The 21,067-nt window shown below is 33.8% G+C and overlaps 1 protein-coding gene and 1 long non-coding RNA gene across 8 annotated transcripts in view; both read right to left on the minus strand.

The window, feature by feature from the left end:
- The window catches only part of LOC149895542 (segmentation protein cap'n'collar-like), a 140,351-nt gene that overhangs the window by 65,253 nt on the left and 54,031 nt on the right, over positions 1-21,067 (minus strand). For all 7 annotated transcript variants that reach the window (XM_090118943.1, XM_090118940.1, XM_090118941.1 and 4 more), the window contains exons 3-5: positions 16,841-16,915; positions 15,928-16,059; positions 15,477-15,522 (exon numbers count right to left, since the gene is read on the minus strand). In XM_090118943.1, the coding sequence (XP_089975069.1) occupies positions 15,477-15,522; positions 15,928-16,059; positions 16,841-16,915 (253 nt within the window). The remainder of the gene's footprint in view (positions 1-15,476; positions 15,523-15,927; positions 16,060-16,840; positions 16,916-21,067) is intronic.
- The window catches only part of LOC149895543 (uncharacterized), a 208,525-nt gene continuing 206,155 nt past the window's right edge, over positions 18,698-21,067 (minus strand). The window contains exon 2 of the long non-coding RNA XR_016458475.1: positions 18,698-19,025. This is a non-coding gene — a long non-coding RNA (uncharacterized LOC149895543). The remainder of the gene's footprint in view (positions 19,026-21,067) is intronic.

Consider the following 21,067-nt stretch of genomic DNA (forward strand, 5'->3'; position numbering starts at 1 on the left):
TCGGTTAAAAAGATGGACAAAATTTAAAATTCAAATACGTTCAGGACATTATAAAAACACGCTCCGAGCAACACAATGACCCTCTCTGAGGACCTCAAGAGCCCTCAGAGGTCTGGTTTTATTGTAACAATGCTTACGTTTTTTCTACACGATTTCGAGCTCTTTTTTTTAAATTCCCATCGTTTACGTGTCAGTCGTTTTGGGTGTGATCGTGGTTAGTATTGTAAGTTTAAAACAAGCGATGTTTCGACTCCGCCCGGGTTTTTTGATAGTATTTTAAATTATCGAAGTAAAATTTCTTTAGGCATGTTGAGAGTAAAATTTCAAGAACGCGTCATGGCAATACCAACACGTCATGGAGTAAGGCGACGATTTTGGTATCTTTGAATCTTGCCAAAGACGTTTCACTTCTGACACGTGTGCTCGACATACAACGCCCGTTTTTAGTTATTATTATTAAATTATTAAAATTTGTTCAGCCGTTCTTGATGTAGGTATTTACTGGTAACTAACACGTCTTTCTTTTAAATAGATTGATATGAATTTGTATTTATGAAGCATATAATATTATATATAACTGCGATGGTTCATGACCAAGTTACGTTTTAGTTTTTGCTCAATCACATAAAAATTACTGCACCGATACGTATGAAATTTGATATGTTGATAGATTATATCCTTGACTAACATACCTATAGGCAAGTTTTACTCAAGTGCCACTTAAGCAAAGCCGTAGTTTTGACTTAGTAATGACAGAGTTATACTCAGCATACAAAAGATTTCAACGAGAGCTTAGTTTTAAAAACGACATAGTATAAAACAAAGTCGCTTACTCTGTCCCTATATCCCTATCAATCTACAAATCTTTAAAAATATGCAACGGATTTTGATTCGGTTCTTTTGATAGAGTGATTTTCGAAGAAGGTTTTAGTATATAATTTATTAGGTTTTAGACAAAACGGGCGAAGCCGCAAGCGGAAAGCTAGTGTTAATGTATTTTCTTATACAGAATTGGCTTTGCTCCTCAATTATTATGATTTTGCATATTTATCATGTTTCTCTCTTTTCTTTTACTTTTCTTCTGTATGTGTGTGTTAAACAAAGAATTATGTATTGTATTATTTGCTATTCTGCATTGGAAGACGAATGCTTAAAAATTTGTATCAGTGGTTATAAAAAAAAGAATTAAGGAAATCGCTTCAGCCGTTCTCGAGTAAATATTTAATATACCAACAAATTTTGCGATTCATTTTTATATAGGTAATAGGTAGTTAAGTAGTATTGCATGTACAAACACATAAAAAAAGAATCTATTTTTAAACATTACAGGCTTATAAATAGAACAAATACCTAACATAAAAAAATTAAAAACCATAACATTTCAATCCGACGGCGGACGAATATTATTTTTAATTTGACTTTATAAGAAACAATAATAAAAAAACGTGAAGAAATTTTTTGTGAGTAAGTGGTCTATAAATAGGCAACATATTATGTTCAAACTCAAACTCCTCAAAAATTCATTTCTTCAATTAGATTTCTATTTAGTAGCACTTTCGAATCGTCATTACATAAGTATTTTTAACATTTACCACCGATTCGGAAAGCAGTATCTATGGAGAAGAAAGCAGTATCTATGTTACTAGCTATGCCCGCGGTTTTACCCGCATTGCTCCGCTCCTGTTGGTCTTAGCGTGATGATATATAGCCTATAGCCTTCCTCGATAAATGGGCTATCAAACCGAAAGAAGTTTACAAATCGGACCAGTAGTTCTTGAGATTAGCGCGTTCAAACAAACAAACTCTTCAGCTTTATTATATTAAGTACCTATAGATTTACAATGCTATTGTTTTGTGTTTGTGTGTGTTGGATAAATTTAGTTTCATAATTTATTTCTTTCAAATCTACCCCCATACAAAAATCGCCACATCTTCGTTGCATTTAAACGAACATAGAGATAGGAGCTAGAGCAAGAGTATTCTTTCGTGATCTTTTATAAACGAAAACTCGTATTCAGTGTTGTTCAGTATTAGAACATTGCGTAGAATCTTTTCGAACGCACCAAGAACAACGAAAGAATGCTCTACGCCTGTTTACACTAAAATAATTTAACATAGTGGGGTTAGAATGAGCATTCGCGCGTTTAATCTCAATGCACCATTATAGGTATCCATTACTTATAAAAAACGTAAAGATGACTGACTGATCTATCAACGCACAGCCAAAACTACTGGACCGAACGGGCTGAAATTTGGCATGCAGGTAGCTACTATAATGTAGGCATCCAGTAAGAACGGATTATGATTAATCTTACCGCTTAGGGGATAAAATAGGGGATGAAAGTTTGTACCATGAAAATTTACCACCTGGGGCAAATATTTGTGTGATGAACATAGATGTTTGCTCTGTGTCTGGGTGTTAATTATCTAAATAAGTATTTATTAAAAATTATATATGTATGTTTATCAGCCATCTGGTTTCCATAACACAAGCGAAAGCTTAGTATGGGATCAGATCGTGTCGTGTATGTGAAAATTGTCCTGAAATATTTATTTATTTACATACCACGTACACTTGCGACACTAGAACACTATCCGTTACACTATCCTGACACTTAAGACACTTTACACTAAAATTTATTCCTTGCCAAGGATCCGACGTACACCGAGTCGAAGTCAAACTGGATTGAAACTGCCTTTGCTCATTTTTTGTCCATCCCACTTTGGGCGTGGCCACAGAATATAGTCATCTCTTTCTAACCTACCGCGTATATCGTGTGCGACAAAGACAGGTATATTCGCAGGATATAATAAGTGTGTGTGCGTGTTATATAACACAGGGAACATAAATCGGAATTGATTGGATTTTTTATTGACCGGCGCGGTCGTTTTGGGTTGAGGAAAATACGTTTGATATATTTTTATATATTGGTGTAGCCGTAGGTTTTATTTATTTTTGTTAGTATAGGTTATATTGTACCTATGTTTGTTTGTGGGGAAAAACGTTGAAAAATACTGCACCGATTTTAGTGTTTTTTCCCACATCGAAAGGCATTGTTAAACGAATTTTATTTTACTTATAATACATTATAGGTACCTATTCTATTGAATAAAGAACAATTTTATCACAATGAAAAGAAGAATTGACTAAATCCTACTAATATTATAAATGCAAAAGTTTGTAAGGATGTGTTTGTTTGTTACTCTTTCACGCAAATACCACTGAACCGATTACAATGAAATTAAGCACACATATAGAGGGTAACTTGGATTAACACATAGGATAGGTTTTATCCCGGAAATCCCACGGGAACGGGAACTATGCGGGTTTTCCTTTGAAAACGCGGGCGAAGCCGCAGGCGGAAATCTAGTCTAGTAGGTAATAAAATATCCTACAGGTATGTACCTAATCTTAATGTTTGAACGCGTATGTTTCACATATATAAAAACTAAAGCATATAAATAGATAGACATTATGACTATTTCAAGGTGAAAATGTAGAGTTTTTTATTTACGTAATAACTTCGGATATGAAAATTGAACAGATAGTATAGGAACTATATATCCAGACCCAGTCTTCATGTTCTGTTGTTGTTGTTATGTTGTACTAGCTGTGCTCCGCTCCTGTTGGTCTTAGCGTGATGATATATAGCCTATAGCCTTCCTCGATAAATGGGCTATCTAACACCGAAAGAATTTTTCAAATCGGACCAGTAGTTCCTGAGATTAGCGCGTTCAAACAAACTCTTCAACTTTATAATATTAAGTAGGTATAGATAACTAGTATAGGTTTAATTCAAAATTATAAACACTTATTAAGAATCGGTGAAATAAATAATTTCATGACCAACCATTTTGAATCACTTATTAAAGTGTGTTTTTAATTTATTGGATTGAAGCTTCTTTAGACGCGTTGAGAATTTCGAGGTCGCGTCATGGCAATACCGTCACGTCATCGAGTAATTTTGTTAAGTATCTTGAATTTTGCTTGAGAAGTTTCACTTCTGACACGTGTGCGGCACACACGCTCTTTTTTATTTTGTAATAGGTATGAATTTATATTTTTGGTTTTATGGCATTCAAATGCTTTTATATAAATATAAATTACTTTCTATGCTTTAAAAGTTTAAAAAATACTTAGTAGATATTTTAATGTAGGTATTTCTAAAAATTTCTATTACAAGAAATACGCGCGAAAAATGCTCAGTTCATTGCACTCTTCAAATAGTTTATTTATTTATACAAATGTTTTTTGAACTTTCATTTTCTACCATTTTGGCCAAGTCACTGTAAATCGTCAATATCATGATGAGTTTGTGATTGTTGCAGTGAAAGTATAAACTTGTAGTGCAACTAGGTGCACTATTTAAACAGTCTGTGTGTGGGTGGGTGCGGAATGGATGAGCTGGTTTTGATGCGATTTGTTGTTAAATAAATTTAATATGTTACTGAATGTCCGTGTTCGTTTGATGGATAAATTATAACACAAAAACGACTAGACCGATTTTAACAATAATTTCACCATTCCGAAGCTGCAGCATCTTTACAAAATCTATTCTAATAGGTATCTATTATACAGCTGAATAGTTTGTATGTTTGTTTCCTCATTGGATAGGAACTACGGGTCCGATTTGAAAAATGATTTCAGATTGTCCATTTATCGAGGAAGGCTATATAAGGCTATCACGCTAAGACCAACAGGAGCGGAACAATGTGGGTGAAATAGCAAGGCTAGTAGACAGGCTCTAAGTTTTGAAATGGCAAAAGGTTCTATGATCCATTGTAGGTATATATGTTATAATGTTTTCTTTTTATAAGCCCATAGAAAGTACAAGCAACTAAGCAAGTGATAAGCTACATATAAATTGCTGAAATTTTTCACTCAACGCACCTAAAATAGTCATTTCAAAATTATATTTTATGCTTAATATTATATGCAATATTTAATAACAATGAATATATTTAAAACCATCAGGTGGTTACCAAAACACATATCACGATTCACGCCGCCTTGCGGTTTCGCCGCGCAAACGTCACGATGACGTCACAACATGGCCGCCGCGTCACGGCCAATCAGCGGTTTTGGATATTTATAAGATTTTAATTTGGTGACATTTGAATTTAAATTACTGTTAACATTTGTATTTAAAAGTATCGGCTAGTCTTACTTGATACTATTACCTAGACGTTGTTGTTTTCGTTAATTCTTTGTCATTTTAACTGATAGAGAAGGTAAAGAGAGCATATGTACCTATTCCGAATTATTGTGAATGTTTAAAGCTAGATTGTTTTGAAATTATTTTGAATTGTATTTAATAAATGTAGGTACCTACTTATTTGAAGATATGTTAACATTATCTAAATTGTGCAATTCGATTCAAAGCGATTTTTATTTATCGAAATAAATGTTTAAAAATAAATAATAATATAATATCTATTTAGCAAATATAATTATTTTTTAATTAATAATAACATAGTCTTTTAACCTCCTTTTTGTGTGAAAGCTTAAAGACAGACAGATTCACTAATTTATAACATTAGCAAAGATTAATAAACCCTTTCATAATTTAAACCAACTACCTACAGAGTTGCTTGCCGGTTCTTCTCTGTAGATACTGCTTTCCGAATCGGTGGTAAACGTTAAAACTATATATCATGACGATTCAAAAGTGCTTATAGAAGAAGTCTAATTGAATAAATGTCTGACTTTTAAAAGGGTCAAACCGCACTAATGACAAACTACCGAAATCATAAAATCTCACCGCATTCTCTACATCATTTACGTAGGTACAAATATTTTTTGTTCAAATTAAGCTTAAAAGCCTCTCCTTTATGCCTCAGGTAGTTTTATCTAAAGTGTTAATATTCTGTAATTATTGTGGTCAAGCGCGAGAAAGGGCTGCCGGGATTTGGATGGGCAAAAAAAATGGGATTACAAATTTGAAGTTTTGACTTCTTAGGTAGTTGTGGACAAAATGTATCTATTGTTTAAGTAATTTATGATGGGATTTTAACTCTTTATAATATGGAATATGAAGCGTGAAATATTGTATCGTAGGTATTGTGAATACTGAATATATTTTTGGTAGGTAAGCTTGTTAACTATAATTCTATTTTTTATTTTGATATCTAAATCGCAAATGTATATTTTCCTGAGCAATATTATTTTAGAATTAGGTAATTCTTTTAGTAACTACCTAAGTATGTAATTTCACTGATAATAATTATTAATTTACTTAGGGCTAATTTTTCAATCCTTGGTTAAAACTTATTCGTCGAATCTATACTAATATTATAAAGCTGAAGTTTGTTTGTTTGTTTGGACGCACTAATCTCGGGAACGACTGGTCCGATTTGAAAAATTCTTTCGGTGTTAGATAGCCCATTTATCGAGGAAGGTTATAGGCTATATTTCATCACGTTACGGGCAACAGGAGTGGAGCCACGGGGGTGAAACGGCGCGGAGCAGCTAGTAATGTATAAAACTACCATTTTAAAAACGTAGGTATTCTAATTGCCCGTATTTGACAGTTTACGTGACATTTTAATATTATCGTGTAATACTTTATTGGTCGGATAAGTTTTATCCAAGCATTGAAAAATCGGCCCTTAATAACATGAATAAACAACACGTCTTTACGTTCCTAAGGTCTAGGTAACATTAGATATAATTGAATAAATATAGTATAATAGATTTAAAATAGTACCTAGGTACCTAAGATAAAAGATTCCTGAAACCCAAATAGGCACCTACCATACCCCATATACCTACCTACCTATAAATGAAAACCCATATTTCTTAAAGCTAAATATAAAATTGTGTAAAACCGCTTTGACCATACCTATCAATATAACTTATTTAAAAAGCGGCATCGCCTTTGCCTAGTTACCTATAAATAAAAAAAAAGAAATTAACATTCCAAAGCCGTCATTTCACTCCATCAGCCAAACGAAAATCAACCTTACCATTTAGCAAATAAGATACACAATACAATGTTCGAACAAATTCAAATTACTTAAAACAATACAAGTAAAACGCAGAGCAAATAACTCCATATTAACTGTACATAAAGTCGAAAATCAAATATCACGTTAACATACTGAGCGTTCGAATCCCACATTCGAATGATACACCACTTTCATACGAAAACATTCTCTTACATATAAGAGATAAGGTTCAAATTGCCATCTAGAAAACTTGAACATACAACCTTCTATATTCGGAAGGAATATTATTGATTAGTCAAGAACCGGCCAATGGGAGGCGGTGTGAAAGCAAAATGGCGGCAAGGGTCTGTTGAAAATTTATACGTAGCGCACTAATTTATTACGCATTGTACTCCGCCGACATTAATCTTTTCCCTTTTATTAATGGTGCCCTGTTTTATTTTAATGAAACCGCGGGAACGGTTCCCGCGCGGCGGCCATCTTGTTTTCAATGTAACTACGCGTAGATATTGATTTTGTCGAATTTAGGTATATTTTTTAATATCGAATCTAGAAGGAAGATTGCTTTGACATAAGCTAAGCTGCAGTCATGATAATAACTTAAGGTACCTAAGTAATATTATGTTATTATCTAAATGAAAGAGAAAGATTGGAAAAGCGATTTTATAACTGTTAGGTACCTACTTAGATATATACATATTTTTTTATTTATTTATTTAGGTAGGTATATAGTACTATAATAATTTTTAATGGATAATAATTGCATAGGTCATTAGGCTTTAGATATTTAAGTATAGTTATACATAGGTTGGTATACCTAATAATAAAAAGACGTGTGGCACTCGAGGACTGCCGTGGTAAAGCTATTGCATAGCATGCCTTCAAGCCACACCTGCGTGTCCGTCGGAGTAGGGAGCGTGAGGTTTTTTCGTTACGGAATTTCTCGACTCGGACCCGCGCTCAAGGCCCGCGATAGAAGCTATGCAATAGCTTAAAAGCTACCGATTGTCAAAATGTGATTACTATACTAGGTAAGTACATATTGTTATTGCTTTTCGTTGATTCTTTTTTTTTTCGAAGATAAAAAATAAAAATTTTATTTGTAAATTGCTTTAAACATTTACTATTTTTATAAATAAAACAATCCTACCCAAAAATTGCCTGGCAGATAAGTAAGCAGCAATAAGGTCTAAGTAGCAATAAGGTCGCCATAAAAAGTAAATGTATAGAGTCCACTCAAAAGCGGCATAGTCAAAAGTAATTCCCAGGGGAATGACATGTTTCATCCCGGAAAAAAGTAGCCTTTTAGGTCGCTAGCCAGCTAACAATCTGCTGGCACAAAAATCATATAAAATCGCTGTATTGCGTCTTGAAGTAAAGACAAACACACAAACCTACTATTGCATTAATCGGTGAAATAACTTTTTTAATCAGTCTAGTAATTCCTGAGATAAGCGCATTCAAACAAACGAATTTTTTAAAGAACTCAAGACTCTATTTTTTTCTAGAGCTTTCCCGAACTAGCGACAAAGAAGCACAATCGGACGTTGTCACGTTCAACTATCGTCAGTAAACCGACTTTACAGACAACCAATTTTTTTTAATAGATAGAGTGATTGAGTGAACGTGGGCGGAAAGTTTTTCTCCCTTTTGACTGACCGGTTGGCTTGGTTGGTAGTGGCCCTGCCTTCCAAGTCAGAGGTCGTGGGTTCGATTACCATCCGGGACAAATATTTCTGTGAAGAACATAATTGTTTGCTCTGTGTCTCGGTGTTAATTATCTATATAAGTATTTATTTAAAATTATATATGTATGTTTATCAGCCATCTGGTTTCCATAACACAAGCGAAAGCTTAGTATGGGATCAGATCGTGCCATGTGTGAAAATTGTCCTGAAATATTTATTTATTTACTAGTAGTCCGCCCCGGCTTCGCCCGTGGTACATATTTCGCAATAAAAGGTAGCCTCCTTTCTCGGGTATCAAAATATCTCCATACCAAATTTCATGAAAATTGGTTCAGTAGTTTAGGCGTGATTGAGTAACAGACAGACAGACAGAATTACTTTCGCATTTATAATATTAGTATGGATTAACTATTTTACAAAGAAAATAATTATCTTTCTATTTTTAACTAGCATGATACACCAAGGTCACAACAAACGCAAGCACACGATGAGACCCAGCTTTTCTGTCACTACACATTTTTTGACACATCATCACAACACAAAGTGGTTCACGAGCGTTGAACTTGGTCAACCGGGTTGACGCAAGAAGAAAAACTCCTGTTAATATTTACTAATCTATACTAATATTATAAAGCTGAAGTTTGTTTGTTTTTTTGAACGCGCTAATCTCAGGAACTTACTGGTCCGATTTGAAAAACCGCATTGGACCGCCTCCTCGGTATAGGGATGTGACCTCGATTCAGAAAAATCGATTACTCAATAATCGATTTTTTTTGTTTAGAAATAAATCGATTTGTGAAAAATCGATTTTTCTTTTAAATAATCGATTTTTGTTTTCACCTCTACTTTTTATGCGAAAAAACCTATTCGATGTAAGGTAAAAGCCCCAATACCGGACCATGTACCAGTACCGGAACACTCCATGCATTTGTATATATATATTTGGGAATATAGATATATACAAATACATGGAGTACAGTTGGCGCTGATTTTTTGATCGACTTGTTCAGTAAACTTACTTACCAATTTTTTCATTATACTGAAGTTAGCTGTCAGGTGTAAATTTTAAATTTTTTTTATCACAAATTAATAACAGTAAAAAAATGCTTCTAAAAATTTTCATTTGTAATTTTTATTAATTTTCACGTGAAATTTTTGAATTGATTTTTTGAAGTGAAACTTCTTTATCGGAGTTGTAAAAAAATTTAGTGTAACTTATTTTCGTTACGCGTGATATTTTTCTGTTACGCGCCATCTTTTTCTTATCCCTACCACGCGTGATTCGAAAGTTGTATTGTCGTGTATTTCTGGAAAGTTGCATATAGTAAATTATTTTTTGAAAAATAAGGTCATAAAGAAGTTTCACTCCTTACGTGTGTATAGATTGTCTAATCTAAAAATGAACGCCCCTCCACTGTGTTTACGCTCACATTCAAAGTACGTGTATAGACGCAATACACACAAATTGGTCTGCCTCATTGGTCGTTCAGTCCTCCAGTCCCGTCCATGCCCGAACGACAGGACCAGTTGGCCAACTAGTGCATAAATGACGCGATGCACGACGGAACGGACGTGTCATTCCGTACATAGCGCGCTCTCCCCGCCATACAATGCTAGGCACCTGAACTGGGGCCTTAGACAAAGTAACAATTACAAAACGATAACGAAGTTAGAAATCGCAAAAATGTATGGGATTGACATTAGATAGACCACGTGATCTAACGCGGCGTATGTCAATCCCATACATTTTTGCGATTTCTAACTTCGTTATCGTTTTGTAGTTGTTACTTTGTCTACAGGCCCAGATCGCCCGATTAGTTGACAAATCAGTGCGCGAGTGTCAAAGTTTGCAGTAGAATCGACGCGCGCACACATATAAAGTGGTTCAATAATTATTTGTCCTCACACATTGAAACAATTAAGTTTAGTGGAGGGGCGTTCATTTTTAGATTAGACAATCTCTACACTAGTACACGCACACATTTTTTTTATGTCTATCAACTTAAGTGTCATATTTTGTCATCCATCGCACAGATATAGCACTATTTACAAAAATCGTTTTAAATTGTGTAATTCTTATAATCGATTTATTAAAAATCGATGTTTACCATTAATAAAATCGATTATAAAAAATCGACAATGGAAAAAAAAAATCGATTAAAATAATAATCGATTATTTATTCACTTCCCTACCTCGGTACAGTGGTTGACGCGTGAGCGTAGAACCGAGGGGTCCTGGGTTCGATTCCCGGTGGGGACGAAAAAAAAAAATAAAATGTCTCGGTCTGGCAGGACACAGAAGGCTGATCACCTACTTGTCCCTAAAGAAAAATCGATCAGTGAAACAGATGTATGAATAATGCATCTGCCCCTTACCCCACTACGGGGACACGGGACTTCACTTTTAATCTCAGGAACTAACGGTCCGATTTGAAAAATTCTTTCGGTGTTAAATAGCACGTTCATTGAGGAAGGCTATAGGCTATATACCTATCATCACGCTAAGACCAACAGGAGCGGAGCAATGCGGGTAAAACCGCGGGACACAGCTAGTACCTACATGGTATCGTCAAAAAGACTTCTATACTACGTGGAAAAATCCGAAAAATACTACACATAAACTTTAATATCCAAATCCATACTAATATTATAAATGCGAAAGTAACTCTGTCTGTCTGTCTGTTACTCAATCACGCCTAAACTACTGAACCAATTTGCATGAAATTTGGTATGGAGATATTTTGATACCCGAGAAAGGACATAGGCTACCTTTTATTGCGAAATATGAACCACGGGCGAAGCCGGGGCGGACCTCTAGTAGAGTATATTTCTACTAATTCGCCCGCTTTAAATCACGATTTAAACCCGTCAAAAATCCACCCTTAAAAAACTCCATTTAATTCCATGCACTCCATACAACAATAACTACATTGCAGGCATTGATTAATAGTCCCACAACATCTCAATCCCGTGGGGACTATCATCATTAATAAACCTTTTGTTGCATCAGAATCGATTCAGCCATTGTGTAGGTACGTATGTATTTACTTATGTACCGGCTTGCTTTAGAACGCTATGTAGTGATTATGGTGCATGGCTTATTTTTTTTTGTTCGTCTGTCACGATATCCGAAATAGATGTTACGTTTTTGTAATCGTTGGTTCTAAATGATAAGATTAAGATTATCAGCTGGTTTTTACATAATAGGTAAGTACCTATAACCTAAAAATGACTGAAACATTTCCGATGCAACTTGATGATATGATAACAACAATACCCATTTTTACATAATCTACAAGAATAGTTTGCTAACGGATGAATCAATACCGATGCAGTTTACATCAGAAATAGTCGAAAATGTCTCCTATCTACGGGCCTATAATTTTTACACCAATTTTTCATTTGCAGTCCAAATATTTTAAAAATCATTCAACTCACATTATTTTCAAATAAAATAACTTATGGAAAACAAATTTAAACTTCCAAAAAGCAATTCAAACTTATAATTTATTCATTATATTTTAAACTAGCTTTCCGCCCGCGGCTTCGCCTGCGTCAAAGAAAAACCCGCATAGTTCCCGTTCCCGTGGGATTTCCGGGATAAAGCCTGTCCTATATGTTAATCCAAATTACCCTCTATTTGTGTGTTAAATTTCATTGTAATCGGTTCAGTAGTATTTGCATGAAATGAAAATATGATGGTTTTTCTTTGAAAACGCGGGCGAAGCCGCGGGCGGAAAGCTTTTCTTTAATATGTACCAAATTTCATCAAAATCGGTTCGGTTATTTAGTCGTAAAGAAGAGACATACACACAGACAGATTTACTTTCGCATTTATAACATTAGTATGGATTAACTAAAGGGCGGGTACGATTTATCTCAAAAACTTCAAAAGAGTCACGTACCTACATTATGCTTGTAAAAGGGCACAATTTTATCATGACATTGCAATTTAAGATTTAGGCGGTAGGTAGGTACAGATCAACCAACTTATAATCCAAAGAAAATATTCATATTACCATAATATTACTCGACAATTTAAGCAATTATATAAAACTAGATTTCCGCCCGTGGCTACGCTCGCGTTTTCAAAGGAAAACCCGCATAGTTCCCGTTCCCGTGTGATTTCCGGGATAAAACATATCCTATGTGTTAATCAAAGTTGCCCTCTATATGTGTGCTGAATTTCACTGTGTTCGGTTCAGTAGTATTTGCGTGAAATAGTAACAAACACACACACACACATCCTCACAAACTTTCGGATTTATAATATTAGTAAGACCCCGCAAAAACCAATAAATAATTACCCTCTTTTTTAACATTTAAAAAACATCCTCATATCCGCACGTCCGCCTTCATCGAGAGTTTGACGTCAATTGGGCGTTCGATTCGAAATTCAAAAATTGAAATTCTAAATTAAAAAAAAGAACGTTCTGAAATTACATCGTCATCGTACGGTCGATATGATTAATAATATACTTTGTAGTTTTTTGTATCGGCTATAGAATATTTAATATTTATGAATTTTGTTAAAATATGACATTTTGAAAAATGCTTCGCTTGCTAACAGCTTGATAGACAGATGCTGAGCTAAATTTGATTCGAATTTGCAAATTTAAAAACCTTTGTATGTAGTTGGTATTTCATTATTTAAATTTCTAAGTTAGAAAAATATATTAAATAAACTTATATACCTATACATGCGAAAGTTTGCATGTATTTTCACGTGAAAACGACCGAACAGATTTTGATGATGCTTGGCAGTGATGTAAGCGCAAAACTTGAGAACGGCTGAACCGATTTCGTTAATTCTCTTTTTATAATATTCCTTGAAGTACGAGGATGGTTCTTATGGAGAGAATACGTAAAGGACAGGTTCAAGGTCGCGTCATGGCAATACCGTTACATCAAGGAGTAAAGCGACGTTTTTGGTATCTTTGAATCTTGCCCAAGAAGTTTCACTTCTGACACGTGTGCTTGGCACACACGCATTTTTGTTGTAGATAGAATGATTAAAGATGAAGGTTTTAGCATTTAATTTATTAAGTTTTAGACAAAGCAGGCGAAGCCACGCGAAAAGCTTGTATTATATATAATATAATATTTCGTTCTTAATCAAATCTGCCCTTATCCAAGGGGCAGATACCCCAAATTCGATTCAATCCAATACATGCTGAATCATCGATATCGACTTAGCATCGTGCTGCGCCAAACCCTCTTTGAATTATTAAAATATATAAAAAAAACAGACGGACAGACAGACAGATCGTTAGTTTGTGCGTTTTTATTTTAATATCTATTGAGTAGATAAAAAATTAACTTTGTTCCGCCGAATTGTGTGATTGTATTGGTTACTAGCTGCGCTCCGCGGTTTCACCAGCGTGGCTACGCTCCTGTTGGTCTTAGCGTGATGATATATAGCCTGTAGCCTTCCTCGATTAATGTGCTAGCTAACAATGAAATAACTTTTCAAATCGGACTCGTGGTTCCTGAGATTAGCGCGAGCAAACAAACAAACTCTTGAGGTTTACAATATCAGTACATATTTTTCTTTTTTCTTATTTTGTTAGATAATACAAACTATAGTGCTCAAAGGTGGTAAATTTTAAAAATATGTCATGACGATTCAAAAGTGCTTCTAGAAGAAGTCAAATTGAATGAATGTTTGAATAATTGTTTTCTACTGATGTTAGAATTTTCAAAATCGGTTCAGTAGTTTATGAGTTTATTCATTACAAACATAATACGCAAAATTATCGTCTTTTTAACATTGATAGAGTATCGATGCGAAGTTAATTTGAGCATTTTTATTACTAAGATAATTAGAGAAATGTTTTTTTATATCATAAAAATTGTTCTTGATTTAAATCTACAACTACTCCATTTGATAATTCCAATAAAAACTATTAAAACAACTTCACAATAATATTTTGCCCATCCAAAAACCGACCGCGCGTAACTACCCTTACCCATCATTATCAACCCTCCCGCATTGGCTGTATACATATAAATTAAATATATCACATTCACCCTTGTTATATAAGGGTGTTTTATTTACTTAGGGGATGATAATACTGCCTACTTACTTCCTCTATGAAAATAACTTTTTAACCGACTTTAAAAAACGTGTAGTATATACTTTTGTGTAAAAACGATACTACTATCGTAGCTTCATTTTTGTGTTTTAGGTTAAAATATTGTATCGGTTTGGATAAAATTAATAATGGAGATAGATTATACTCGTAAGTTATAACCTGTATAAATATAAGTAGGTATCTTGAACTGCTATTATGCGAACAAAGCCACGGGAGAAGGTAGGTATATATTTTAATATATTAGAAAAAATGTAATTCTTAAAACGAAAACTAAAATAATTAATGTTGATATTACTCGAACCTATTACTTTTATTAATCTACAATCGATTGAAAAGTAGTTTTCCAGGAAAGTTTAATTTGGACGTGTTTTCACGAAAGAGCCAAATATTTAAATTAATTTCACTAAAAATTATTAACAAGCTGTGCTCCACGGTTTCACCCGCATTGCTCCGCTCCTGTTGGTCTTAGCGTGATAATTCATAATATATAGCCTTTAGCCTTCCTCGATAAATGGGCTATCAAACACCGAAAGAATTTTTCAAATTTGATCAGTAGTTCCTGAGATTAGCGCGTTCAAACAAACAAACTCTTCAGCTTTATAATATTAGTATAGATAAATAAAACGCGCATATTTGCGGCTAAAACGTAATCAATGAACATTAAAATTATATTCATTAATTCAGCAATTATACAGAAAATAAATCTACAACTATTTAAGTATACATATTATAAAAAAGCACTGACCTGTCTCTGTATCGACGGTGTAGGACAATCCAGCCCATAGGTCGTCCTGAAAAATGTATCTCTATAAAAAATATGTTTATCAATAATTATATTGATAAACATATTTTATGATGAAATAGACAATGATGACATTAGCCTATACATAATTAAAAATTAATTTCTCTAATCTTCGAGCAAAATTCAATGACTGAATGGTTAAAACTCTGCCTTATTACAAATTCATTTATTTAAGTAATTAATACTATTGAACAGATTTAAAACTTGATTTATTCTTATTATCTAGCCCTACCTGAAAAATAGATAATGAAAACAACAAATAGTAAAAAATTCAATTTATAAACAAACTTCAATCTTCTTTAATGTTATATATTTCGTATAAGTTACAATTAAAGCCTATTTTTTACTACATATGTATTTTAATGTTAAAAAATATGAAAAATAAAATCCTTACCTTATCAGCATCAAGCAGAGACGCCTTGACCTTCTCAATTTTCTCGTTATCTTCAATTATATTCTTTTCCAGTACTTTAGGATCTTTGTCCAACTCCTTGGCGAGTTCCACTTTCGTCGCTTGAGGGCCCTCCTGTATAATGTGTATAAATGTGGTTTTTATTTGTTGTATAACTATGTATACATTCGATAATTACAGTAGTCTTTTACGAAAAAAATATCGTATTAGGTGATATGGTTTTTATTTGTTGTATAATTGTGTATAAGGTAAGTAGTGTCATAAAAAACTGTAAAATATAAGCAACTAATTTAGCTACTGTTTAAAAATACCTTAGCGTTTAAATATCTTACTTTAAGAATTATTTTATTTCTTGTATAACTTTGTATAATACGATATAGACAGCAGGCTTATGTAGAAATGAATTAAAATATGTATTGTAAGGAATTCAGTATAAAATACAATAGGTATGTACTATGTTGTAACTTTGTACATAAATTGGTTTATAAATGATTTAATATCTTGTATAACTTTGTTAAAATCGATACATCGATAAGATATTAAACAAAAATAGGTATTGTGGTAAGATTTGATTGTTAAAATTCATATTTCATTTAATGAGTAGATTTACAACTGAATTTATCTCCTGTATAACAAGGTAAATTCGATTACTTAAATAATTTCTTAACTTGTATACTATCAACTTAAACAATATTGTCCAAAACTTGAGTTTATAGTATTATTGAAAATTTAACGATTGATTAGTATAATAGCTATGTTATAATCCGGTCAAAATTGTACTATATAAATACTTATACTGTAGTATACAATACATAAATATATATCAAATTTATAGAGTATACAATACATAAAATAAACAATATTAATATAAATGCCTATAGAAATATCAACTTACGATATGCAAGGGATCCTCGAGCGAGAACCCCATGTCGACATCTTGCTTCCACAGCACTTCGATAAGATCCATGTCCTGAAACAAAATAAATAATTAATATATACAATTATAATAAAATAAAGAAAATTTTATTTGTATGATAGAACGATCGAAACTGCTTGACATATTTTGAAGAAACTTTCTTCAGTAGATAGCTATTTTTTGAGTGGCATCGCTATATTTTATTTAGTTTCATTGGAGTAAAATTCAAAGCTTTCACAGATTGCTGTTTCAATAATTTTCCCTCTGAAATTTTATACATAATAGATATGTCATTTAAAATTATTAATAGTTTGATTCTATAAATAGTATAGAATCATATTATAATGGCATTCATAAAACATAATATAAAATACGTAATACAAGAACACATTTTGTCTAATTACACCACAACATTCGCTATTTATCATTGAGTTACCATGTACTACGTAGTAATAGTACCTCAATGCTATTTATAATATAATTGCAAAATCATCCCGTCCTCAACTTTATTACTATTTAACTAATTATATTTGTACTTAAATATAAAAAGATACACGTGGAAACTATAAATATAATATTTTTATCTAAATTCAAGCAGCACTAATTACTAATAAAAGACTTTACCGACATCTAGTGTTAATACAAAACATTGTTAACAAAGGCGCTATCAAAACATATTTCGAGAAGAAGAATTAAAATTATATCCTAGAAATAGATAGCGCTTTAACATTTGAGAAAAGCGCCATCTACACGAAACAGACTAAACTAATTCGTTTTTTACTATTTGCCGATAGAGGGCGTTGAAAAATAAACTGAACATGCATCTTTATTTCAACGCGAGTCGTGATCACGCATATTGCATAATCAAAACAAACAATCAACACGATAGGAAGATAGAATAATAACTTTATCATTGCGAAGTACAATTATTTAGCATGATTCGCACAACTAACGCGGAAATAGCCAATAGGGATAAGATAAAATATAGTGCGTCTAGTGGCCGCTAGATGGCGCTGAAACAAAAACGCCAAATATTCTAGAACATCCCACGGCGTGACGTATTATTGACAAGGTCAGTGTCGGTCAAGGCGGGTTGTTTGCATCTCGCGAAATTTAGAAAACACGTGTTCACTTGTAAAGCTTACAATGTCACATAAATCTCCCTATAATATTTATCTATAGATATGATAATACGCAGTGGGCTTGGAACTAAGCTAAGATGCTCTATTAGGTACTTTTTCGCAATACATAAAACATAAACATACAACAAGCCGTTTAGGCACAAATAACATACAATCGAAAAACACAACTCTCCATCTAAAAAACATGCAATAAACTCATGAAATTATTGTACTTATTGTCATTTGTCAGTTGTCACCAATCCTTGATAAATGTAGAAAGTAAATCTGTCCTTTTTAATATTATTTTTTATATTTCTTCTTTTTATTATTATTTTTTTTTTCCTTTTTATATGGTTCAAAATCGAGTCTAGGAGTCGGTTACATACCTACAAACTACAAAGTACAAACATACAGGTGAAGCTAATAAAAGCGTGTTAAATGGTTTAATGCTCTAAGTAATAAGTAGTCAAATTTGAAATCGTGTTTTTGTTTTTATCATAATCTAGCTGTTGCCCGCAGCTTCGCTTGCGTGGAAAATATTAATTTTCATGGTATAAGTTTTCATCCCCTATTTTACCCCTTTAGGGGATGAATTTTCTAAAATCCTTTCTTAGGGGACGCTTACGTTATGACATCTACCTGCATGCCAAATTTCAGCCCGATACGTCCAGTGGTTTAGGCTGTGCGTTGATAGATCACTATATCAGTCAGGGCGCGGGCACACGATGCGTTGCGGCGCCGCACCGCAAAGATTTCACCGTGTCAGTGGGCATACGAGTGGTGCGGCGCCGTAACGTTGTTCTGTCGCAGCCGCGTCGTAGCAGCGTTGCACAGCGTGTCCTTCCTTGTGATGCAAAACAACTGAGCGGTGCCGCTCCGACGTCGCACCGCATTCATCCCTCCCCGCCTCGTCTTGGTGGTTACAAGTCCGGTGCGGCGCCGGAGCGCATCGTGTGACATGCCACAGATATTTCTATGTAAGACGACGCAGCGACACCGCTCCGGCGCCGCACCGCCGCCGCAACGCATCGTGTGCCCCCGCTCTCACCTTTGAGTTTTATATATGTACTAGCGGTCCGCCCCGGCTTCGCCCGTGGTACATATGAAAAATAGATGTTGGCCGATTCTCAGACTTACCCGATATGCACAGAAAATTTCATGAGAATCGGTCCACCCGTTTCGGAGGAGTATGCAGACTAACATTGTGACACGAGAATTTTATATACATACTAGCGGTCCGCCCCGGCTTCGCCCGTGGTACATATTTACGTTTTCTCTACATAAAAACCATCCTCGTACTTCAAGGAATATAATAAAAAAAGAATTATCGAAATCGGTTCAGCCGTTCTCGAGTTATGCGCTTACCAACACATTTTGCGATTCATTTTTATATATAAGAAGATAAGATATATAGATTAACTATTTATTAATTACGATTCCATTAGGTCCATCGCGATACGTGCAGTGGATTGCGGCTCTGAGGATAGCGTGAGAGAGAATCAAACATTACAATCTTCTTCTTATATCTTCTACTTCTTCTTCTTCTTCTTATATATAAAAATGAATCGCAAAATGTGTTGGTAAGCGCATAACTCGAGAACGGCTGAACCGATTTCGATAATTCTTTTTTTACTTACTATATTCCTTGAAGTACGAGGATGGTTTTTATGTAGAGAAAACGTAAACATGTACCACGGGCGAAGCCGGGGCAGACCGCTAGTATATTTATAACTATTGATAGATTATCTATTACAATACAAATCGATGTACATTAATTACACACACGCGGTTTTACGTTGTATGACTGATTGATATCTAGATGACTTTGTGTGCGTTTTAAAATTACCAATACGAATGAGACATTTGCATCCATGTATACTAAAGCATTCAGCTGTATGCTGTTATTATCTAAAAATTTTGAAATCAGCCCAGAATAAACAGATATACATAACTACTTACAAGGACTTAAAAAAATATCACTACATATAGTATAAAACAAAGTCGCTTTCTCTGTCCCTAATCCCTATGCCCCTATGTATGCTTAAATCTTTAAAACCACGTAACGGATTTCGATCATTTTTGATGCGGTTTTTTTTAATAGAACAAGTGATTCAAGAGGAAAATTTTAGTATATAATTTACTAGTGGTCCGCCCCGGCTTCGCCCGTGGTACGTATTTCGCAATAAAAGATAGCCTATGTCCTTTCTCGGATATCAAAATATCTCCATAGTCCATACCAAATTTCATGCAAATTGGTTCAGTAGTTCAGGCGTGATTGAGTAACAGACAGACAGACAGAGTTACTTTCGCATTTATATTATTAGTATGGATTAGGTTTTATACAAAGCGGGCGAACATTTTAAAATGTCACCTGTAAACTGTCAAATACGGACAATTAGAATACATTTTTGAAATGGTAGTATAATACGTTATTCGATGAATAAGTTTTAACCAACGATTGAAAAATCAGCCCTAAATTGATTAATTACCCAATATTTCACCACATAAACATATTTACCACCAACAATAAAACAAATGCGTTTCCAATACAAGAAACACGTGCAACTTTCACTTCACTAGCACATACATTGTTTACGCACGTGTATAACTGCGTCATGTTATTCTATTTATGTGATTTGTATCTATTATCGATCTTAATAAATAATCATACTATGGCAAAATGGATGGATGATTCTTTAAATACCACGGTATATGTAAAACTTTGGATGTTCGTTAATCAATCGCATCAGAACTGCTGAACTGATTTTGATTAAATGATGCATAACGCGTGGTTCTGCAACTATTGTGTTTTATAAATAACGTAATAAAAATGTAAGTATGTATGTATAATAGGTAATTTTTGTTACTTAAAAGTTAAAACAATCATAATAAAAATCGGTTCATCCGTGGCTACGATGCCGCAAACACACAGCACACTATAAATATTATTTCTGTTAACTGTAGCATTTGTATTTTGTGATATTGCTTCAGCTATTTATATTACATTTTTATTTTCCTCATTCTAATCGAATCTAAAAGAGCTAAAAACCTAGGTCCTGTAGTGTCCCTAGGACGTTAGTTCTTC

The sequence above is a fragment of the Colias eurytheme genome, chromosome 31, assembly GCF_061535395.1.
Source record: "Colias eurytheme isolate Ceu_HAF_F1 chromosome 31, ilColEury1 Martin Lab GWU primary, whole genome shotgun sequence".
NCBI classification, from domain to species: Eukaryota; Metazoa; Arthropoda; class Insecta; order Lepidoptera; family Pieridae; genus Colias; species Colias eurytheme.